Source organism: Salvelinus alpinus, chromosome 22 (assembly GCF_045679555.1).
Source record: "Salvelinus alpinus chromosome 22, SLU_Salpinus.1, whole genome shotgun sequence".
NCBI classification, from domain to species: domain Eukaryota; kingdom Metazoa; phylum Chordata; class Actinopteri; order Salmoniformes; family Salmonidae; genus Salvelinus; species Salvelinus alpinus.
This window is the reverse complement of record NC_092107.1, coordinates 31511794-31537334: the sequence shown is the minus strand read 5'-3', so window position 1 is coordinate 31537334 and position 25541 is coordinate 31511794. Positions and strand designations below refer to the sequence as shown.

Below are 25541 nucleotides of genomic sequence, written 5' to 3'. Positions count from 1 at the left end.
CCTCTCACAATCTCCCTTTCCTTTCTCTCCTCTCACCCTCTCCCTGTCTCCCTCTCCTCTCACCCTCTCCCTCTCTACTCTCCCTCTCCTTTCTCTCCTCTCACCCTTTCCCTCTCCTTTCTCTCCTCTCACCCTCTCCCTCTCATTTCTCTACTCTCACCCTCCCTCTCCTTTCTCCCCCCTTCCCCCACTGTCCTTACCCTCTCCTTTCTCTCCTCTCACTCCCTCTCTCCCTCTCCCCTCTCTCCTCTCCCCCTCCCCTCTCTCCTCTCCATCTCCTTTCTCCCTCTCTCCCCCTCTGTCCTTACCCTCTCCTTTCTCTCTTCTCACCTTCTCCCTCTCCTCTCTCTCCTCTTCCCATCTCCCTCTCCCCCTCTCCCTCTCTCCTCTCCCTCTTTTCTCTCCTCTCCCCCTCTCTTTTCTCTCCTCTCTTCCTCTCCTCACCTCACTCTCTCTCTTCCCCTGAATGTAAACTGCAGTAAGAGTGGTGTCACCTGAGGCAGTCCTACAGTCTGCACCATCCTACCACTCTAAGTCCATCAGCTCCCCTGCAGTCTCTGCTCCAAATGTATCCTCTACATTGATTTTTGTTCCTGCTCATCTCAAAGTGCCAGCTCCTTTTCCACCATTATTTTCCATGGTTTGGAAGTACTAGTCACTAGGCACACTGTTCTACACTAGAGATGGGCTACCAGTAGGTGAGCCTCCTCAACAGAGAGAGATACAATGAACTCCATGACTTCATTGGAATTATGTATATCTGAATTAATAGTAATTGATTTTTCATTGTAAATTGGAGTCAGCAGCCTTGGGTAGAGATATTTACATTGTAAGGGGAAGCTACAGTACGTAACTCATGCTAACTCCAGTCATTCACCTAGAAGATATCATGATACTATAGTGCTTTGTTGCTTCTCCATACAATAGAAATGCTCCATGGCCAGAGGCAGGGCCAAATGACTGGCTGCTGTCTCTCACCCTCCTATCAGTCCCTTTTTGAAGAGAATAGGCCTATAGGATAAGTACTGTCCTCCGGGGTATTAACCAAGATCGTAAACTCTAATTGAACTCTACATGGCCTCAAATGAGAGGAGTGAGGACACATGCTGTCTCTCCCCCAGGCTATTCTACACAGGGAAGTAGAAAATAGAAACTATTGATTTCCAGTGTGCTTCAATGTGATTGCCTTGCTTTGTTTGTGTTTTGGTCAATTTTTTCTTCTCTTTCATTCGCTGCCTGTCCTTATACAGAGTGATGCTCTACCATACCTCCAATATCAGAACTAACAGAACCGAGTGATCCAAGACCTACCATACCTCCAATATCAGAACTAACAGAACCGAGTGATCCAAGACCTACCATACCTCCAATATCAGAACTAACAGAACAGAATGATCCAAGTCCTACCATACCTCCAATATCAGAACTAACAGAACAGAATGATCCAAGTCCTACCATACCTCCAATATCAGAACTAACAGAACAGAATGATCCAAGACCTACCATACCTCCAATATCAGAACTAACAGAACAGAATGATCCAAGACCTACCATACCTCCAATATCAGAACTAACAGAACAGAATGATCCAAGACCTACCATACCTCCAATATCAGAACTAACAGAACAGAATGATCCAAGTCCTACCATACCTCCAATATCAGAACTAACAGAACAGAATGATCCAAGACCTACCATACCTCCAATATCAGAACTAACAGAACCGAGTGATCCAAGACCTACCATACCTCCAATATCAGAATTAACAGAACAGAATGATCCAAGACCTACCATACCTCCAATATCAGAACTAACAGAACAGAATGATCCAAGTCCTACCATACCTCCAATATCAGAACTAACAGAACAGAATGATCCAAGTCCTACCATACCTCCAATATCAGAACTAACAGAACAGAATGATCCAAGTCCTACCATACCTCCAATATCAGAACTAACAGAACAGAATGATCCAAGTCCTACCATACCTCCAATATCAGAACTAACAGAACAGAATGATCCAAGACCTACCATACCTCCAATATCAGAACTAACAGAACAGAATGATCCAAGTCCTACCATACCTCCAATATCAGAACTAACAGAACAGAATGATCCAAGACCTACCATACCTCCAATATCAGAACTAACAGAACCGAGTGATCCAAGACCTACCATACCTCCAATATCAGAACTAACAGAACATAATGATCCAAGACCTACCATACCTCCAATATCAGAACAAACTGAACAGAATGATCCAAGTCCTACCATACCTCCAATATCAGAACTAACAGAACAGAATGATCCAAGACCTACCATACCTCCAATATCAGAACTAACAGAACAGAATGATCCAAGTCCTACCATACCTCCAATATCAGAACTAACAGAACAGAATGATCCAAGACCTACCATACCTCCAATATCAGAACTAACAGAACAGAATGATCCAAGTCCTACCATACCTCCAATATCAGAACTAACAGAACAGAATGATCCAAGTCCTACCATATCTCCAATATCAGAACTAACAGAACAGAATGATCCAAGTCCTACCATACCTCCAATATCAGAACTAACAGAACAGAATGATCCAAGTCCTACCATACCTCCAATATCAGAACAAACTGAACAGAATGATCCAAGTCCTACCATACCTCCAATATCAGAACAAACTGAACAGAATAATCCAAGCCAGGTGTTTGTGTAATTCTGTAGTAATTGGACTTACAGTTGAAGTTGGAAGTTTGCATACACTTAAGTTGGAGTCATTAAAACTCATTTTTCAACCAATCCACAAATTTCTTGTTAACAAACTATAGTTTTGGCAAATCGGTTAGGACATCTACTTTGTGTATGACACAAATAAGTTTTACAACAATTGTTTACAGACAGATTATTTCACTTATAATTAATTGTATCACAATTCCAGTGGTTCAGAAGTTTACATACACTAAGTTGACTGTGCCTTTAAACAGCTTGGAATATTCCAGAAAATGATGTCATGGCTTTAGAAGCTTTTGATAGGCTAATTGACATAATTTGAGTCAATTGTAGTTGTACCTGTGGATGTATTTCAAGGCCGACCTTCAAACTCAATGCCTCTGTGCTTGACATCATGGGAAAATCAATAGAAATTAGCCAAGACCTCCACAAGTCTGGTTCATTCTTGGGAGCAATTTCCAAATTCCTGAAGGTACCACGTTCATCTGTACAAACATTAGTACGCAAGTATAAACACCATGGGACCACGCAGCCATCATACCGCTCAGGAAGGAGACGCGTTCTGTCTCCTAGAGATGAAAGTACTTTGGTGCGAAAAGTGCAAGTTTAGTTTAGTTTAGTTTATTAATTCGACCATTTTAAAAACCAAGCACACATAAAACTTAAAAGCCATACATGCACATGAAGAAAATCATCGAGGATAACACACAATAAAGTCTTGGATTATATTATTTCCATTGTGGTCCTCTTGAGACAAGATGGCTATACAAGATCGAACTCAGTATGGCAGTGAAATAATAAAACAAAAACATAAAAGAAGAACATCTATCTCATCATTCCAGTTACATCATAGGGGTTATTCATATGGGCACAGACGACATCAAACATGTTTCTACTTTATTTGTAAAGCTGTCCAGAGAGGACGTTGTTTTTATAGGCAGAGGCAACTCATTCCATTCTGAGGCTCCAGTATACAAGAAAGTACCTTTCCCAGCATTACTCCTGAACCTGTATAAGCACACATCAGCAACATCTGATCTGGTGCTGTGATTGTGTGCATCCCTAACACGAGGAAAGTAATCACTTAAATATCTGGGCGCAGGACCATAAATACTCCTGTAAACCAAACCTAGTCTAATCTGGGACACCCTAGCCTCAACAGGCAGCCAGTTTAGTTCCTGAAAGCAGCTTCTGCCTATGTGAGTACGTGGACTCACCTTCAAAACTACCCTGATCAACTTATTCTGGGCTATCTGGAGCTTCCCCTTCATAAATTTAGATAAGCCCCCAAACCAGGAAGTACTAGCGTAGTCAAAATGGCATTGAATGAGGGCAGTAGCTAGCACTTTCATGGAGTCCTTATCAAGCAGCTTGGACTTTCTAGCCAAAAACTTAGTCCTGGCATTAACCTTCCCTAGCACCTTATTGGCCATGCTAACACCTCCCAAGCTTCCATCAAGGATACATCCCAAGTAGCTAACAGAGGTTTTAGTAGTCAGCACCTCACCCCCTAACTCCACTCTGATTTCACACAACCTACACAATTTAGGTCTGGATCCCAATGTATTGCTTCAGTTTTCTCTAAGTGCAGAGATAGCTTATTATCTCCAAGCCATTTGCTAATGTTAGTAAACTCTGTGCTAAGTATGCTCTCCAACATAGTTTTACTTTTGTGAGACACCAGAAGGGTAGAGTCATCCGCATAAAGAAAAAGACGGCAAGAACAAGCATCTTTCATATCATTAATAAACAATAAAAACAGCAGAGGCCCAAGGACGCTCCCCTGCAGAACGCCACAACTCATTGGTTTTTCCTGAGACAGTGAACCATTAACCTCTACTACTTGCTCCCTTCCTGATAAATAGGATTTTACCCAGCCTAGAGGCATACTGCTTAACCCCAGTGCCTCCAGTTTGGAGATTAGGAGACAGTGGTTAACTGTATCAAAGGCCTTCTGTAGGTCAAGCAGTACCATTCCACACAGATTTCCCTCATCAATCTCTTTCCTGATGAAGTCAGTCAAGTAAAGTAGACATGAATCAGTGGAGTATGTTTTTCTAAAACCCGACTGAAAATCATACATTAGACCCTGTTTGTTAACATATTCATACATTTGCTCATGTACAATTCTCTCCAGGATCTTTGATGTTACACAGAGAATAGATACAGGCCTATTATTCCCAGGGTCAGACGTTATCCCCTTCTTATACAGAGGTAAAACTTTAGCTTGTTTCATGTCCCTGGGAAAGGTGCCTTGTTCAAGAGAGAGATTAACAATATGCGTAATACAAGGGCCAATTTGCTCAGCAGAATCTATTAGAAACCTTGCAGGAATATTATCCAGGCCTGTGGCTTTGGAGCATTTAAGCTCTGCCAGCATACTGACTATTTTGGCTGTTGCTACCTTTGCAAAAGAAAAAGAGTTTGGCTGAACCCCTAACTCTACATAATACTTCTTGACTTGGTTGCTTCTATACAAACCAGAACTGGTGGGCAGCTTGCTAACCAGCTTGCTGGCAATATAAGTAAAAAAAGAGTTGAAATCATTGGCAACCTCTGCTTTTTCATATACCATCTCCCTTTTGATGTTCAGTCCAATACTGTTTTGTTTGTTTTTGGTAGTACTACTACAGCCTAGTTCCTTAAATGATTTCCAAAGCTTTTTAGGGTCATTTTTGTTTTCAATTATTTTCTCAGCAAAGTAACCCCTCTTAGCTTCATCCATCCTGCTCTGTGCTTCATTTCTGTGACGTTTATATAGGACAAAATCATGCTACTCTTGAGAGTTTTAAAATTTCTTAAAGGCCTTATTCCTTGCTTGGATAGATTCTAGAATCTCATGATTAAACTAAGGACTAGATCTCTGCTTTACCCTGACCCGTCTAATGGGAGCCATCACATTCACCACATCGAGGAATCTACATTTAAAGGCTTCCCAGGCACTGTCTACACCTACACTATCTAGCACAGGTGACCAGTCAATTTTACCCACTTCCTCCCTAAACTTTTCTACACGGTATTTTTGAGTCCTCTGATTCTAACGCTTTTGTGACACTTAAATATATCTTTAAAAATCCTCCTTGTGCAAAATGTAATAAAATGATCACTGATTCCATAGACTATTGCGATATTTTAGATTTATCAGACACCAATATTAAGTCAATTGTACTTTCCACTGTTTCACATATCCTGGTGGGATCTTTTATAATTTGGGTCGGAGCAAGTGATCTACAAAAGTGCATAAATACATTTTGGGTCGGGCTATTCTTTTTGCAGACATCAGTATTGAAATCCCCTAACAAAATGATTTCCTTCAACAGCGAATCATTACAGTTTGACAACACAATTTCAAGACCTTCATAGAATGCATTCTGCTTGGGCGGCCTATAACACACCCCCAACACAATCGGCTTGGTTTTGGGAGGGCAGATATCCAGCCAGACAATCTCCAGATCAATTTTTAAATCTGATCTGAAGTGAAAAGCAATGTCTGATCTTACAAACGCACATATTCCCCCACCGTTCCGATTCCGATCCTTCCTGACAACAGAGTAATTACCTATCTCAATTTCTGAGTCACAAAGTCAATACCAGAACAACAGCAAAGGACCTTGTGAAGATTCTGGAGGAAACAGGTCCAAAAGTATCTATATCCACTGTAAAACGGGCCCTATATCGACATAACCTGAAAAGCCACTCAGCAAGAAAGAAGCCACTGCTCCAAAACCGTCCAAAAAAGCCAGACTACGTTTTGCAACTGCACATGGGGACAAGGATCGTACTTTTTGGAGAAATGTCCTCTGGTCTGATGAAACAGAAATAGAACTGTTTGTCCATAATGACCGTTGTTATGTTTGGAGGAAAAAGGGGGCGGCTTTTCTTTTTTTTGCAAGCCGGAAGAACACCATCACAACCGTGAAGCACGGGGGTGGCAGCATCATGTTTTGGGGATGCTTTGCTGCAGGAGGGACTGGTGCACTTCACAAAATAGATGGCATCATGTGGACGGAAAATTATGTGGATATATTGAAGCAATATCTCAAGACATCAGTGAGAAAGTTAAAGCTTGGTCGCAAAAGGACAAAGACCACAAGCATCCTTCGAAAAGGACAATGACCCCAAGCATACTTCCAAAGTTGTGGCAAAATGGCTTGACAACAAAGTCAAGATATTGGAGTGGCCATCACAAAGCCCTGACCTCAATCCTATAGAACATTTGTGGGCAGAACTGAAAATGCAAGTGTGAGCAAGGAGGCCTACAAACCTGACTCAGTTACACCAGCTCTGTCAGGAGGAATGGGCCAAAATTCACCCAACTTATTGTGGGAAGCTTGTGGAAGGCTACTCGAAACGTTTGACCCAAGTTAAAAAATGTAAAGGCAATGCTACCAAATACTAATTGAGTGTATGTAAACTTCTGACACACTGGGAATGTGATGAAAGAAATAAAAGCTGAAATAAACCTACTATTATTCTGACATTTCACATTCTTAAAATAAATTGGTGATCCTAACTGACCTAAGACAGGGAAATTTTACTAGGATTAAATGTCAGGAATTGTGAAAAACTGAGTTTAAATGTATTTGGCTGAGGTGTATGTAAACTTCTGACTTCAACTGTACCTGAATAAGATACATAGTGCTTTTGGTTCATTATTTGTCTCAGAGTAGGCTAAAGACCATAACACCGACTGAACTGGGTAACTACCACAAGGGATAGTTCAGCCAAATTACAAAATGGCGCATTGGTTTCCTTACCATGTAAGCAGTCTATGGACAAGGTTCGACAGCCGTTCATGCTTTGGTTTAGTTTCCCTGGCACTGTTTTAGCATTTGGGACTGATATTATTATTTTTGGCACATCATGTCCAAATCATCCAAAAGTATCTAAAATCTATTGTGAAGCTCAACAAAGTAATTTATAGATGATTTGAACATGTGTGACGGGACATCAAAAAATGTAATATTCTATGTTTCACGGAATCGTGGCTGAATGACGACATGGATATTCAGCTAGGGGGATATACCCTGCACCGGCAGGATAGAACAGGGGGGGGGGCGGTCTGTGCATATTTGTAAACAACATTTGGTGCAGGAAATCTAAGGAAGTCTCTAGATTTTGCTCGCCTGAAGTAGAGTATATTGTGATAAATTGCAGGCCACACTACTTGCCTAGAGAGTTCTCAGCTATACTTTTCGTGGCTGTTTATTTACCACCATAAACAGATGCTGGAACTAAGACCGCACTCAGTCAGCTGTATAAGGAAAAAAGCAAACAGAAAACCACTCACCCAGAGGCGGCGCTCCTAGTGTCCGGAGACTTTAATGCAGGGAAACTTAAATCAGTTCTACCAAATCTCTATCAACATGTTAAATGTGCAACCAGAGGGAAAAAATTCTAGATCACTCGTACTCCACACACAGAGACGCGTGCAAAGCTCTCCCTCGCCCTCTATTTGGTAAATCCGACCACAACTCTATCCTCCTGATTCCTGCTTACAAGCACAAATTAAAGCAGGAAGCACTAGTGACTCGGTCTATAAAAAAGTGGTCAGATGAATCAGATGCTAAACTACAGGACTGTTTTGCTATCACAGACTGGAACATGTTCCGGGATTCTTCCGATGACATTGAGGAGTACACCACATCAGTCACTGGCTTTATCAATAAGTGCATCAAGGACGTCGTCCCCACAGTGACTGTACGACATACCCCAATCAGAAGCCATGGATTACGGGCAACATTCGCACTGAGCTAAAGGGTAGAGCTGCCGCTTTCAAGGTGCGGGACTCTAACCCGGAAGCTTACAAGAAATCCCGCTATGCCCTGCGACGAACCATCAAACAGGCAAAGCGTCAATACAGGGCTAAGATTGAATCAAACTACACCGGTTCCGACGCTCGTTGGATGTGGCAGGGCTTGCAAACTATTACAGACTACAAAGGGAAGCACAGCCATGAGCTGCCCAGTGACACGAGCCTACCAGACGAGCTAAATCACTTCTATGCTCGCTTCGAGGCAAGCAACACTGAGGCATGCATGAGAGCATCATCTGTTCCGGATGACTGTGTGATCACGTTCTCCGTAGTCGACGTGATAAGACCTTTAAACAGGTCAACATAAACAAGGCTGTAGGGCCAGACGGATTACCAGGACGTGTGCTCCGGGTATGTGCTGACCAACTGGCAGGTGTCTTCACTGACATTTTCAACATGTCCCTGATTGAGTCTGTAATACCAACATGTTTCACGCAGACCACCATAGTCCCTGTGCCCAAGAACACAAAGGCAACCTGCCTAAATGACTACAGACCCGTAGCACTCACGTCCGTAGCCATGAAGTGCTTTGAAAGGCTGGTAATGGCTCACATCAACACCATTATCCCAGAAACCCTAGACCCACTCCAATTTGCATACCGCCCAAACAGATCCACAGATGATGCAATCTCTATTGCACTCCACACTGCCCTTTCCCACCTGGACAAAAGGAACACCTATGTGAGAATGCTATTCATTGACTACAGCTCAGTGTTCAACACCATAGTACCCTCAAAGCTCATCACGAAGCTAAGGAACCTTGGACTAAACACCTCCCTCTGCAACTGGATCCTGGACTTCCTGACGGGCCGCTCCCAGGTGGTGAGGGTAGGTAGCAACACATCTGCCACGCTGATCCTCAACACTGGAGCTCCCCAGGGGTGCATGCTCAGTCCCCTCCTGTACTCCCTGTTCACCCACGACTGCATGGCCAGGCACGACTCCAACACCATCATTAAGTTTGCAGACAACTCAACAGTGGTAGGCCTAATCACCGACAATGATGAGACAGCCTATAGGGAGGAGGTCAGAGACCTGGCCGGGTGGTGCCAGACTAACAACCTATCCTTCAACGTAACCAAGACTAAGGAGATGATTGTGAACTACAGGAAAAGGAGCACCGAGCACGTCCCCATTCTCATCGACGGGGCTGTAGTGGAGCAGGTTGAGAGCTTCAAGTTCCTTGGTGTCCACATCAACAACAAACTAGAATGGTCCAAACACACCAAGACAGTCATGAAGAGGGCACGACAAAGCATATTCCCACTCAGGTAACTAAAAAGATTTGGCATGGGTCCTGAGATCCTCAAAAGGTTCTACAGCTGCAACATCGAGAGCATCCTGACCGGTTGCATCACTGCCTGGTATGGCAATTGCTCGGCCTCCGACCGCAAGGCACTTCAGAGGGTAGTGCGTACGGCCCAGTACATCACTGGGGCAAAGCTGCCTGCCATCCAGGACCTCAACACCAGGCGGTGTCAGAGGAAGGCCCTAAAAATTGTCTAAAGACCCCAGCCACCCCAGTCATAGACTGTTCTCTCTACTACCGCATGGCAAGCGGTACCGGAGTGCCAAGTCTAGGACAAAAAGGCTTCTTAACAGTTTTTACCCCCAAGCCATAAGACTCCTGAATAGGTAACCAAATGGTTACCCGAACTATTTGCATTGTGTGCCCCCCCAACCCCTCTTTTACGCTGCTGCTACTCTCTGTTTATCATGTATGCATAGTCACTTTAACTATACATTCATGTACATACTACCTCAATTGGCCCGACCAACCAGTTCCCCCGCACATTGGCTAACCGGGCTATCTGCATTGTGTCCCACCACCCGCCAACCCCTCTTTTTACGCTACTGCTACTCTCTGTTCATCATATATGCGTAGTCACTTTAACCATACCTACATGTACATACTACCTCAATAAGCCGGACTAACCGGTGTCTGTATATAGCCTTGCTACTGTTATTTTCAAATGTCTTTTTACTGTTGTTTTATTTCTTTACTTACCTACGCACACACACACACACATACCTTTTTTTCGCACTATTGGTTAGAGCCTTTTTGTAAGCATTTCACTGTAAGGTCTACACCTGTTGTATTCGGCGCACGTGACAAATACACTTTGATTTGATTTGTGTGAAAAATTTTACTATCGTTCTGATGACTTGAACGGGATTTGTGCCAAAAATGCTAAAACGTTAGCGTGTGGCAACAGTGCCAGGGAAAGCAAAGCATGGATTGGTGTCATACCTTGTCATTTTGTTGGGGAAACTATCCCATCAGGGAAACCTTATACATTATAAGACAAACATATGTCTTCTGCAAATTTCTGCAGTCACAACAACAGATGGTAGTTCAAGACAAACACATTGGAACAATGTTGACATTGTTAATTGAAAGTGAAAAGTGTAGGTTTAGCCAGTTAGCACATGGACTCACTAGCTTCTATCTACGGAGCCTACCATCTGCATAGAACCTGAATTTGAAAAATATATAATTCAATCATTATGACAACTTTTCGGAACTGTCGCCATGTCGACAAAGAAGGATTTACAGTATAACGGAATAAAAGCTACTTTATCTTACCCAGGAACATCCATCCATCCCTCCATCTCTCTATCCCTCCATCCATCCATCCATCCATCCATCTCTCTATCCCTCCATCCATCCCTCCATCCCTCCATCTCTCTATCCCTCCATCCATCCCTCCATCCCTCCATCTCTCTATCCCTCTATCCCTCCATCCATCCCTCCATCTCTCTATCCCTCCATCCATCCATCCCTCCATCTCTCTATCCCTCCATCCATCCATCCCTCCATCTCTCTATCCATCCATCCCTCCATCTCTCTATCCCTCCATCCATCCATCCATCTCTCTATCCCTCTATCCCTCCATCTCTCTATCCCTCCATCCATCCATCCCTCCATCCCTCCATCTCTCCATCCCTCCATCCCTCCATCTCTCTATCCCTCCATCCATCCATCCATCCATCTCTCTATCCCTCCATCCATCCCTCCATCCCTCCATCTCTCTATCCCTCCATCCATCCCTCCATCCCTCCATCTCTCTATCCCTCTATCCCTCCATCCATCCCTCCATCTCTCTATCCCTCCATCCATCCATCCCTCCATCTCTCTATCCCTCCATCCATCCATCCCTCCATCTCTCTATCCATCCATCCCTCCATCTCTCTATCCCTCCATCCATCCATCCATCTCTCTATCCCTCTATCCCTCCATCTCTCTATCCCTCCATCCATCCATCCCTCCATCCCTCCATCTCTCCATCCCTCTATCCCTCCATCTCTCTATCCCTCCATCTCTCCATCCCTCCATCCCTCTATCTCTCTATCCCTCTATCCCTCCATCTCTCTATCCCTCCATCTCTCTATCCCTCCATCCATCCATCCCTCCATCCCTCCATCTCTCTATCCCTCCATCGTTCCCATGGAGTCCTGTATAATACAGGTCTCAGTGGGGGAAACATCTGCAGTGTTGTTGTTATGCTGCTGATTGGCTGTCTGATTGCTGTTAGCTCTCTGTAATTGGCTGACAGTAGGTGATGGATGTTCTCTGACTAACAGAGTAGTGGTCACATGCCTGGTTAACTAATTGATATATCCTGCTGCTGTTAGTGTGTGTGTTTGCTGTAATGTTTTTTGTGTTGGTGATGCGTTGGTTGGTGGTCTGTTACTGACGGTTGGTTGGAGGTTGGGTGGTGGCGGTGTGTGTGTATGTGTGCGTGTGTTGTTTTGGCCCTGTTCCTGTGTCTATGCTGAGTTAATTGCCGTGTATCCTGCTGGTGTTTTGTGACTAACTATATTGACAAAGGGGAAGTGGGTGTTTGGGGCCTCACACAGTGTCAACACTCCTAAACAACCAACCTGCCCCAGATCAGTCAGAGTAAAACAGCATTGATGTGTTTAGGACCCTGTGTGTCGTCCAGTGTACTGCCTGTAGAGAAGAGATTAAGGCTCATGGTCTGATGCACTACAAACAGCTATTAAGTACACAGCCTAAAACTTCTTCACGTCCAGAATGCAGCAGTACAGCAATGTTGTGTTGAGGACTGGAGCTGTGTGATGAGGACAGGTGTGTTCCCTCAGACCAACAGAGCAGAAAGTGTGTTCTGTGTTCTCTCTGTCAGTCAGAGAGACAGTGGGTTCTCTCTGTCAGTCAGAGAGATAGTGGGATGACATTAAACTCACACAGAGCAGCCTTTATGTAATTAAGGGTGATGAGACAAGGTCGAGAAAATCATGTCTGAGTTCCCTCTCTGTGCTCATGGAGAAGAGTATTTTTAATTAAATCTCATGTACACACACACACACACACACACACAATCTCACACCACTCGGATTTCTCCAGTTGAAGCTCTAGCCAGAACACACAATCTCACACCACTCTGATTTCTCCAGTTGAAGCTCTAGCCAGAACACACAATCTCACACCACTGGGATTTCTCCAGTTGAAGCTCTAGCCAGAACACACAATCTCACACCACTCTGATTTCTCCAGTTGAAGCTCTAGCCAGAACACACAATCAAATCAAATCAAATCAAATCAAATCAAATCAAATCAAATCAAATTTTATTAGTCACATACACATGGTTAGCAGATGTTAATGCGAGTGTAGCGAAATGCTTGTGCTTCTAGTTCCGACAATGCAGTAATAACCAACAAGTAATCTAACCTAACAATTCCACAACTACTACCTTATACACACACAAGTGTAAAGGGATAAAGAATATGTACATAAAGATATATGAATGAGTGGTGGTACAGAACGGCATAGGCAAGATGCAGTAGATGGTATAGAGTACGGTATATACATATGAGATGAGTACTGTAGGGTATGTAAACATAAAGTGGCATAGTTTAAAGTGGCTAGTGGTACATGTATTACATAAAGATGGCAAGATGCAGTAGATGATATAGAGTACAGTATATACATATGAGATGGGTAATGTAGGGTATGTAAACATTATATTAAGTGGCATTGTTTAAAGTGGCTAGTGGTAAATTTTTACATAATTTCCATCAATTCCCATTTTTAAAGTGGCTGGAGTTGAGTCAGTATGTTGGCAGCGGCCGCTAAATGTTAGTGGTGGCTGTTTAACAGTCTGATGGCCTTGAGATAGAAGCTGTTTTTCAGTCTCTCGGTCCCTGCTTTGATGCACCTGTACTGACCTCGCCTTCTGGATGATAGCGGGGTGAACAGGCAGTGGCTTGGGTGGTTGTTGTCCTTGATGATCTTTATGGCCTTCCTGTGACATCGGGTGGTGTAGGTGTCCTGGAGGGCAGGTAGTTTGCCCCCGGTGATGCGTTCTGCAGACCTCACTACCCTCTGGAGAGCCTTACGGTTGTGGGCGGAGCAGTTGCCGTACCAGGCGGTGATACAGCCCGACAGGATGCTCTCGATTGTGCATCTGTAGAAGTTTGTGAGTGCTTTTGGTGACAAGCCGAATTTCTTCAGCCTCCTGAGGTTGAAGAGGCGCTGCTGCGCCTTCTTCACGACGCTGTCTGTGTGGGTGGACCAATTCAGTTTGTCCGTGATGTGTACACCGAGGAACTTAAAACTTTCCACCTTCTCCACTACTGACCCGTCGATGTGGATAGGGGGGTGCTCCCTCTGCTGTTTCCTGAAGTCCACAATCATCTCCTTTGTTTTGTTGACGTTGAGTGTGAGGTTATTTTCCTGACACCACACTCCGAGGGCCCTCACCTCCTCCCTGTAGGCCGTCTCGTCGTTGTTGGTAATCAAGCCTACCACTGTAGTGTCATCCGCAAACTTGATGATTGAGTTGGAGGCGTGCATGGCCACGCAGTCGTGGGTGAACAGGGAGTACAGGAGAGGGCTCAGAACGCACCCTTGTGGGGCCCCAGTGTTGAGGATCAGCGGGGTGGAGATGTTGTTACCTACCCTCACCACCTGGGGGCGGCCCGTCAGGAAGTCCAGGACCCAGTTGCACAGGGCGGGGTCGAGACCCAGGGTCTCGAGCTTGATGACGAGTTTGGAGGGTACTATGGTGTTAAATGCTGAGCTGTAATCGATGAACAGCATTCTCACATGGGTATTCCTCTTGTCCAGATGGGTTAGGGCAGTGTGCAGTGTGGTTGCGATTGCGTCGTCTGTGGACCTATTGGGTCGGTAAGCAAATTGGAGTGGGTCTAGGGTGTCCGGTAGGGTGGAGGTGATATGGTCCTTGACTAGTCTCTCAAAGCACTTCATGATGACGGAAGTGAGTGCTACGGGGCGGTAGTCGTTTAGCTCAGTTACCTTAGCTTTCTTGGGAACAGGAACAATGGTGGCCCTCTTGAAGCATGTGGGAACAGCAGACTGGGATAAGGATTGATTGAATATGTCCGTAAACACACCAGCCAGCTGGTCTGCGCATGCTCTGAGGACGCGGCTGGGAATGCCGTCTGGGCCTGCAGCCTTGCGAGGGTTAACACGTTTAAATGTTTTACTCACCTCGGCTGCAGTGAAGGAGAGCCCGCAGGTTTTGGTAGGGGGCCGTGTCAGTGGCACTGTATTGTCCTCAAAGCGGGCAAAAAAGTTGTTTAGCCTGTCTGGGAGCAAGACATCCTGGTCCGCGACGGGGCTGGTTTTCTTTTTGTAATCCGTGATTGACTGTAGACCCTGCCACATACCTCTTGTGTCTGAGCTGTTGAATTGCGACTCGATTTTGTCTCTGTACTGGGACTTAGCCTGTTTGATTGCCTTGCGGAGAGAATAGCTACACTGTTTGTATTCGGTCATGCTTCCGGTCACCTTGCCCTGGTTAAAAGCAGTGGTTCGCGCTTTCAGTTTCACGCGAATGCTGCCGTCAATCCACGGTTTCTGGTTTGGGAATGTTTTAATCGTTGCTGTGGGTACGACATCGTCAATGCACTTCCTAATGAACTCGCTCACCGAATCAGCATATTCGTCCATATTGTTGTTGGACGCAATGCGGAACATATTCCAATCCGCGTGATCGAAGCAGTCTTGAAGAGTGGAATCAGATTGGTCGGACCAGCGTTGAACAGACCTGAGCGCGGGAGCTTGTTGTTTTAGTTTCTGTTTGTAGGCTGGAATCAACAAAATGGAGTCGTGGTCAGCTTTTCCGAAAGGGGGGCGGGGGAGGGCCTTATATGCGTCGCGGAAATTAGTATAACAATGATCTAGGGTTTTTCCAGCCCTGGTAGCACAATCGATATGCTGATAGAATTTAGGGAGTTTTGTTTTTAGATTAGCCTTGTTAAAATCCCCAGCTACGATGAATGCAGCCTCAGGGTGTGTGGTTTCCAGTTTACAAAGAGTCAGATAAAGTTCGTTCAGGGCCATCGATGTGTCTGCTTGGGGGGGAATATATACGGCTGTGATTATGATTGAAGAGAATTCCCTTGGTAGATAATGCGGTCGACATTTTATTGTGAGGAGTTCTAGATCAGGTGAACAGAATGACTTGAGTTCCTGTGTGTTGTTATGATGATCACACCACGTCTCGTTAATCATAAGGCATACCCCCCCGCCCCTCTTCTTACCAGAAAGATGTTTGTTTCTGTCGGCGCGATGCATGAAGAAACCAGCTGGCTGCACCGACTCCGTTAGCGTCTCTTGAGTTAGCCATGTTTCCGTGAAGCAGAGCACGTTGCAATCCCTGATGTCTCTCTGGAATGCTACCCGTGCTCGGATTTCATCAACCTTATTGTCAAGAGACTGGACATTGGCGAGTAGTATGCTAGGGAGTGGAGCGCGATGTGCCCGTCTCCGAAGCCTGGCCAGGAGACCGCCTCGTTTGCCCCTTTTACGGCGTCGCACAGGGTCGCCGGCTGGGATCAGATCCATTGTATTGGGTGGAAGGCAAAACACTGGATCCGTTTCGGGAAAGTCATATTCCTGGTAGGAACGATGATGAGTTGACGTTAATCGTATATTCAGTAGTTCCTCCCGACTGTATGTAATGAAACCTAAGATTACCTGGGGTACCGATGTAAGAAATAACACATAAAAAAACAAAATACTGCATATTTTCCAAGGAACGCGAAGCGAGGCGGCCATCTCGTTTCGGCGCCGGATGTTACATAGCCGGAGTACATAGCCGGAATCTCACACCACTCTGATTTCTCCAGTTGAAGCTCTAGCCAGAACACACAATCTCACACCACTTTGATTTCTCCAGTTGAAGCTCTAGCCAGAACACACAATCTCACACCACTCTGATTTCTCCAGTTGAAGCTCTAGCCAGAACACACAATCTCACACCACTGGGATTTCTCCAGTTGAAGCTCTAGCCAGAACACACAATCTCACACCACTCTGATTTCTCCAGTTGAAGCTCTAGCCAGAACACAATCTCACACCACTCTGATTTCTCCAGTTGAAGCTCTAGCCAGAACACACAATCTCACACCACTCTGATTTCTCCAGTTGAAGCTCTAGCCAGAACACACAATCTCACACCACTCTGATTTCTCCAGTTAAAGCTCTAGCCAGAACACACAAGATGAATTAGTACTAATACTTCAGAAACGGACAGACAGCTTCTCTTCTAGTGTGTGTGTTTTTTCTTCACTTCTCGTCTGACTAATTTCATGAAGAGCATAATTACAGCATTTTCAATTTGGCCTCGTCTCTGGAGCTATGTGGCTGACAGTCTATCTCTGCCCTGCAGCAAAGAGGGCCGGGGGTGGAGAGGGGGTGAAAGAAATATGTGAGTGAAGTGCAGAGAGGAGGTTGGAGGGCAATCAATAGCTAATTGGTGTGTGTGATGGGGTACAGGGAGAGAGAAGCAGAGGTAAGGTATGGAAAAATACATAACTAGGTAATTAGATGCAAAGTCTGAGTTGTATAAAGCACCGCTAGTCTTCAACAACTAACCACACAATTACAATAAACCCTTTTACTGATGCTGTTATTACTGATGGTATGAACTTGTTATTATCTCTGTAAGCTGCTCAACTGTTGTAATACTACACATACCAGTCAGTTAATGTATAATTAATGTTCTAAAACGATTGAGAAACATTGATATTGTATAATGTGATTAGATAGGTGTCTGTCGTGTTGTGTGTGTTCCAACAGTAGGAGGATGAAAGTCATGTCAGTGCTGATTAGAGCGGGAGTTCTGGCATTACTTGTGTGTGTGTGTGTGTGTGTGTGTGTGTGTGTGTGTGTGTGTGTGTGTGTGTGTGTGTGTGTGTGTGTGTGTGTGTGTGTGTGTGTGTGTGTGTGTGTGTGTGTGTGTGTGTGTGTGTGTGTGTGTGTGTGTGTGTGTGTGTGTGTGTGGTCACTCTCCAGCAGTGAAATCAGAATTTGCCTCAGGCAGTGCCCATGCTCTCGTACTCCCAAACTCTCCTTTCATCTCCCCTGCCACCATCTCTCCATCTCTCTCTGCTCTTATCAACAACCTCTGACTGATAACCTCAAACACTTAAGGGCTTGTAAACAGTGCTGTGTGTGAGTGCGTGCTTTGACCCAGGCATTTATATGTGTGTTTTCTGATCTGGTTTGTCTTATCAGAGATGCTCTGTCAGGTCTGATAATGATTGGGGTCCCCCAGAGTGTTTTAGCCCCGTGTTCCTGACATGGCCTTCAGGCTACAAAAACACACACCACCAATGGTACTACTGATAATAACTGCAGTTAGTCCCCTTGATATAATTTCTTAGTGCGGGTAACTCAGTGCCCCTCTGTAGAACTTAAACTAGAACCATGACATCTAGTTCCTGCTCCTTCTCACTGGCATCTACTAATAATGTCTCATTCATTTGCATCCATTAGATTAGAACGTGGCCGTGCCGGGGATCTCCTTGAAGACTACCATGCCGTTGCCTGGTTTTTTCCAATCATAAATCTACCTCATAAAAGGCTAATGTGACACGGAGGCACATATTTAGCTAACAATTTATCGCAGCAATTAGGGTGGCGAGTCCCACAGCTCTGCCAAGTGCCAGCCCCACAACATCTGTTCCTGTTACCACGCTGCTGCCGAGCCGAAGCCGAGCCGGGGCCAACGGTTCAAAGCTAATCTGTCCCTCAGAAAGGCTCTCCTCTGCTGGGGGATCTGATATCAGCCTGGAGGTGTGACAGGCAGCTAGCGGCCCAGCGCGAGGCCATGTGTTTATTCATTCAGCTTTGTAAAAGAGGTCTGGCATGACGGTCAACGCTGGTCACCTTGACCTCTCCGCTCCCTGAGGGAAAATGTCATCACAAATGAGTTGTAGGTGTTCCTCGTCCTGCCATGCACTGAGGTAGAGGAGGAAGAGTTTAGGATTTCATTAGCATATTCACCTTAATAGTGGGAAACTTCTTCACTTGGCTGTCCCCTTGCAATAAAACATGGCAGTTTTGAAAGTGCAGTTTAACTGCAGTAACTGCAGTCGACTGTTGTATTTTGCAGTGTCCTGCAGTTATACTGCACTCTGGTGTATATTTGGATGTATACTAGGTTTATTTTTCCTACCACAGTGATGGATTTATTTTGTATTTTTTTTGTGGTATCAAGGCAACTTCACCCATCGAGACCATTATCTCTCCTCGTCACACGCCATTTGCTTTGCCGCCATTTTATGATTATTTTCCCACGCAGCATGCTTCTATGCCTCTTTGCATTGTAGGAGCCCATTTATTTCTGATAAGTTATTGTTCAGGTAATACAAAGGGGAAGTCTTACACAGCCTACTGAGTAGCTCTCTCTCTCTCTCTCTCTCTCTCTCTCTCTCTCTCTCTCTCTCTCAAATTGTAATTTCAACACTCCCGCTGTAGAAGGAGATGAGATAATGTTCGACCGGGATGAAAGGGAAGAGAAAGGGAAGGAGGGGAAAATAAAGTTGCTCTTATCACAACTAGCCAGCAGCGATGCACACACAAAGCTTTGGCGGAATCCAATTTAGTCCTTCCTGTTAGTTTAAGTGATATCGGCGCAATTAGCCATCACAAGTCAGAGTTTATAACTCGTGCTAAGTGATTTCCTCAAATCCCCCAGTAAAACGCAGGCATGCGCCACGCATCTAAAGCACTCACCTCGCCAACTCCCCAAAATGACTGCTTTGTCCAACCTCTCTCTCTCTCCTCTCTCTCTCCTTTCTCTCTCTCTCTCTCTCTCTCTCACTCTCTTTCTTCTCTCTCATTCTCTTTCTCTCCTCCTTTCCTTCTATCTCATTCTCTCTCCCTCTCTCTCTCTTTTTTTTCAATCTCTCTTATTCTCTCCACTGTGTACAAACTGTAATTTCAACACTTCCTCTGTAGAAGGACATGAGATGTTTTGCTCTCCCTCATTGTGTAGCTTTGTAAAATGATTTGCTGTTCTCTCATTGTCTCTCAAATGAACCAGGGTGACTTTGAGAGGTAGTATTTTTGTTTTTTGTATCAAGTTTTTCGTTACTAAGTTGTTTATTGTTTGTACGGTCTGGAGTAACAATGCGTGATGGGAGTGAGCGGCAGACTGTGGGCGGGCTGGTTTGTCCTTGGCATCTTCAGGAGAGTGATTAGTTGTTGAATGAGTGAGTTTGTTAGTCCTTTTCCAGAGAGGGTGACTTTGTGGGTGACTCCGCTGTGGATTCGTATTGTTGTTGTTATTGTTGTTGTTGTTTCTCCGCCTGCTCAAAATTAAACCGGAACCTTCCAGGGAATTGGAATGATCAGAGGTATTCTTTACAGTGCTCAACTGATTATATGAGCCCAATGCGCATGCTGTTTAAATGGATGTCTCCTCAGAAGAGTCTGAATAAGACTTCCTGGGGTTTTGTTGAGAAACTGTATTTAGACCCTGCACTGCATATCTCCACCACAGTATAGCACTCTCTCACATACAGAAACCAACACACCCTAACCTGTCTCCCCTCCTCTCCCTGTCTTTCTCTCTCTCTCTCTATTTTTAGGGGAGATCTGTGCATTTAAGATCCATGGTCTGGAGGCTCCGTTCGAGGCGGTGGTGCTGAACGGGACGTCTGGTGAGGGCCAGCTGAGGGCCAGGGGCCTGGTGGACTGTGAGCTTCAGAAGGAGTATACCTTTATCATTCAGGCCCATGACTGTGGAGCAGGACCCGGGGGCACCGGGGGGAAGAAGTCACACAAGTGAGTTTGAAAGGCAGGATGTCTTTTTGTCTGTTTGTCTTTATGAATCATATGGATTCAATACTATGCTCCCTGCAACACTGCACTCTGAAGCCAAGCCTACTGTAATCAAATAACATTGCTGCTGACTATCAGGCAGTTAAGGAGGCTGTTACTGAGTGTGTGAGTGAGTGACTGAGTGACTGAGTGACTGAGTGAGTGAGTGAGTGAGTGAGTGAGTGAGTGAGTGAGTGAGTGAGTGAGTGAGTGAGTGAGTGAGTGAGTGAGTGAGTGAGTGAGTGAGTGAGTGAGTGAGTGAGTGAGTGAGTGAGTGAGTGAGTGGTGAGAGGGGGAGAGCCGGAGGAGTGTGTGTGGTTGAGAGCACTGGTTGAGACAGTGCTGCAGCAGAGGCAGCTGAGTCACGGAGACAAAGCAGCACGCACGTTGTAGGTAGACTATTTAGATGGGTCATTATGGAGAGACTCCTTATTCCATTAAACATATAAACCCGCTAGAACTGATATAACGGTGACAAAGCATTTGAAAACAACTTTAGGCCACTTCAGCTCTTTAGATACATTTGCTCAGAGGTGGTTTAAAGTAAACTGAATTCTAATGTCGACTTTTCTTATGGATAACCGTATCAAGCGAAGGGTTTTACTCATGCTCAGTTCCAGGGTCTGGAGCGCTGTGCGAGTGGAAATTTGAAATCGAAGTTATGGGAAAAGTCCACAATGAAAATGGCATTAAATGTGTAGAATGATAGGGTACATTTACATCTGTTGGCCATCAAGTAGGCTATTAAATTATATGCCAATGTAGGCTACTGTAACCTAACGTTAGAAACACTAAATATATATTGAAATGACGATATCACTGGAGTCATTGCATGTCAAATTGAGCCACTTGTGCAGCCTACCTGGAGCTGGCTAACATATGTAATAAATAGCCTATTACTCAGGCTGTTGTTGTAGCCTTGGGTTATTAAGCCATTGTTAATGGCCATGTTTACTTAATTAAATTCAAAGTTTTAAATTGTGATCATGGTCACAGCTCTATCAAAAATGTATCATTCTCCACATTTAATGTCAGTTTCATTGTGGACTTTTCCCTGAAATGAGATGTTGGCATGTCGGCCTATCAGGGCTATAGGCTACCTGCATCTAGCTCAGCAAACCATGGCAAAGTTGAATGGCAATTATAAACTCAGATTTTAGTCATTAGCCTATGCCTATTGAATTAACAAGTCAGTCTCGCAAATAGGCCATTTATAAATGTTTGTAGTCTTGACACCTGGAAGATCCTACTTGCTCACAAATGCTTTTTCAGTTCTGCCCACACATTTTCTATAGGATTGAGATCAGGGCTTTGTGATGGACACTCCCGTACCTTGACTTTGTTGTCCTTAAGCCATTTTGCCACAACTTTGGAAGTATGCTTGGGGTCATTGTCCATTTGGAAGACCCATTTGCGACCAAGCTTTAACTTCCTGACTGATGTCTTGAGATGTTGCTTCAATATATCCACATAATTTTCCCGCCTCATGATGCCATCTACTTTGTGAAGTGCACCAAACAAGTTAAATTGACATCCATTGATGAAAAATGATCTAGAGAGTTTAATGAGGGTGATTTATCTTGTCTCTTGCAACATTTTCTTAATCTGGAAATAAATATTATTTTGATGGAAAACCACATTTTGATTCTTAGCCTACGTCTCTAAAAATTATGTGGTTATTCCATCTTAATTCGCTCGATAACGAAAAGGGTTTATTGGATTAATTTGGCATCTCTTGCTGCAAGCATTTTCTGTGGGGCTAGTTTTCAGGCCTTGTGTGGCTAGTTTTCAGGCCTTGTGGGGCTAGTTTTCAGGCCTTGTGGGGCTAGTTTTCAGGCCTTGTGGGGCTAGTTTTCAGGCCTTGTGGGGCTAGTTTTCAGGCGTGGGGCTAGTTTTCAGGCCTTGTGGGTGGGTTTTCAGAGGTAATTTGGCATTACATTTTAGCTAGACCTGGAAACCCTGGTGTTTCAGCAGTGTAGGATGAAAAAGCCAGTAAACTATTTTAAAGTGGTGCATTGATGAAAACGATTCAACACACCTATAAACTAAGGCGTCCTCTGAAATTGCTTTCTCCACGGTCTCTTATGACTGTGTCATTTCCACTCTGTGTGTATCTCTCCTCACTCTCTTGCTGTTCACACCTTTCACCTTCCTCAGCGGGAGCTCACACAGAAAACTATCATCTTCTACACACACATCCACACACACACATGTACACGCACACACACACACACCAACACACGCACACACACACACACCAACACACACACACACACACACACACCAACACACACACACACACACACACACACACACACACACACACACACACACACACACACACACACACACACACACACACACACACACACACACACACACACACATCCACACACACACACACACACACACACACACACACACACACATCCACACACACACATGTACACACACACACACACACACACACACACACACACACACACACACACACACACACACACACACACACACACACACACACACACACACACACACACACACACACACACACACACACACACACACACACACACACACACACACACACACACACCAGGCCTTGAATTATAGCAGCAGGTGTGTGCAGGGGCGCAACTTTCACTGGGGACAGGGGGATATGTCCCCCCATATTATGAAATTGCATTTTTGTTCCCCCCAGTTTTATCATTGGAATGTGATACTAAACGAGGCAACGGTGTGCTTTAGGACCATGCAGACGTCTCCGAGCGGTCGGGCAGGCTGTTCGGAGTGTTTCTCCAACAACAACAAAAAAAAAGTGAAAAAAAATGTCCCTGGGTGTGTGAACTAAACTAAAGTTTCGCCCCTGGGTGTGTGAATGAGTAGGTCCACGTCATCCAGGTTATCCCTGATTGTGGGACGTATAAAGTAACACAACTACATGTATACATACATCCTATGACACAGGTTCTGCGTGAACATTCAGAGAAGACAGTCTTAGCTTCAATAGCCTGTCCTTCGCTGGCGTTCCTTATCTTGTCTGTTGGCCATTTCAGGGACCCGGACGAGCGGAGAGGAGAGCGTCAGTCAGCGTGGCTCTCAGATTTAAAGTTTAAAAAAATCATTGCCAGCGGCTCAGCCCAAATGACACGTAACATGTCAGCTCCGCCGAAGGAGAGCAGTCAAGACAATGACACAGTAAAGAGAACAGGCGACAGAATCAGAGGTGACACTGGGACCGTCGAGCTCTCACTTAAACCTTATTCATCCCTCTCTCCCACTCTCTCTCCCTCTCTTCTGGTATAATCAACCACTGCCTCCCTTTCTTTAGTTTATTTAGCTGATTCTGCATTTTCTCTCATTCTCTTGGTCTCTTTTCTTGTCGTCCTGACCCTCTCTCTCTCTTTCACTGTTGTCTATTATCACGTTACCTATATCATACCTGCAGTGCATTCGGAAAGAATTCAGACCCTTGACTTTTTTCACATTTTGTTACGTTACAGCCTTATTAAAAAATTGTATAAATAAAAAAAATGCTAATTAATCTACACACAATACCCCATAATGACAAAGTGAAAACAGGTTTTAGAAATGTTTGCAAATGTATTACAAATAAAAAACAGAAATACCTTATTTACATAAGTATTCAGACCCTTTGCTTTGAGACTTTAAATTGAGCTCAGGTGCATCCTGTTTCCATTGAGCATCCTTTAGATGTTTCTACAACTTGATTGGAGTCCACCTGTGGTAAATTAAATTGATTGGACATGATTTGGAAAGGCACACACCTGTCTATATAAGGTCCCACAGTTGACAGTGGATGTCAGAGCAAAAACCAAGCCATGAGGTCGAAGGAATTGTCCTTAGAGGCACAGATCTGGGGAAGAGTACCAAAAAAACTCAGCATTGAAGGTCCCCAAGAACACAGTGGCCTCCGTCATTTTTAAATGGAAGAACTGAGCAATCGGGAGAGAAGGGCCTTGGTCAGGAAGGTGATCAGGAACCCGATGGTCACTCTGACAGAGCTCCAGAGTTCCTCTGTGGAGATGGGAGAACCTTCCAAAAGGACAACTATCTCTGCAGCACTGCACCAATCAAGCCTTTATGATAGAGTTGCCAGACGGAAGCCACTTCTCAGTAAAAGGCACATGACAGCCCACTTGGAGTTAGCCAAAGGCACCTAAAGGACTCTCAAACCATGAGAAACAAGATTGTCTGGTCTGATGAAACCAAGATTGAACTCTTTGGCCTGAATGCCAAGCATCACGTCTGGAGGAAACCTGGCACTATCCATACGGTGAAGCATGGTGGTGGCAGCATCATGCTGTGGGGATGTTTTTCAGAGACAGGGACTGGGAGACTAGTCAGGATCGAGGGAAAGATGAATGGAGCAAAGTACAGAGAGATCCTTGATGAAAACCTGCTCCAGAGCGCTCAGGAACTCAGACTGGGGCGAAGGGTCACCTTCCAACAGGACATCGACCCTAAGCACACAGCCAAGACAACACAGGAGTGGTTCGGGGCAAGTATCTGAATGTCCTTGAGTGGCCCAGCCAGAGCCTGGACTTGAACACGATCGAACATCTCTGGAGAGACCTGAAAATAGCTGTTTAGCGACGCTCCCCATCTAACCTGACAGAGCTTGAGAGGATCTTCAGAGAAGAATGGGAGAACCTGCTCAAATACAGGTCTGCCAACCTTGTAGCGTCATACCTAAGAAGACTTGAGGCTGTAATCGTTGCCAAAAGTGCTTCAACAAAGTACTGAGTAAATGGTCTGAATACTTATGTAAATTTGATATATCCAAACATTTCTAAAAACCTGATTTTGTTTGTCATTATCGGGTACTGTTTGTATATTAATGAGGGGGGAAACAAGTTTAATCCATTTAAAAATAA

At 44.7% G+C, this 25541-nt stretch overlaps 1 protein-coding gene across 1 annotated transcript in view; it reads left to right on the top strand.

The window, feature by feature from the left end:
* The window catches only part of LOC139549429 (calsyntenin-2-like), a 668250-nt gene that overhangs the window by 366032 nt on the left and 276677 nt on the right, over positions 1-25541 (top strand). The window contains exon 3 of the mRNA XM_071359924.1: positions 20412-20607. Coding sequence (XP_071216025.1) covers positions 20412-20607 — 196 coding nt within the window. The remainder of the gene's footprint in view (positions 1-20411; positions 20608-25541) is intronic.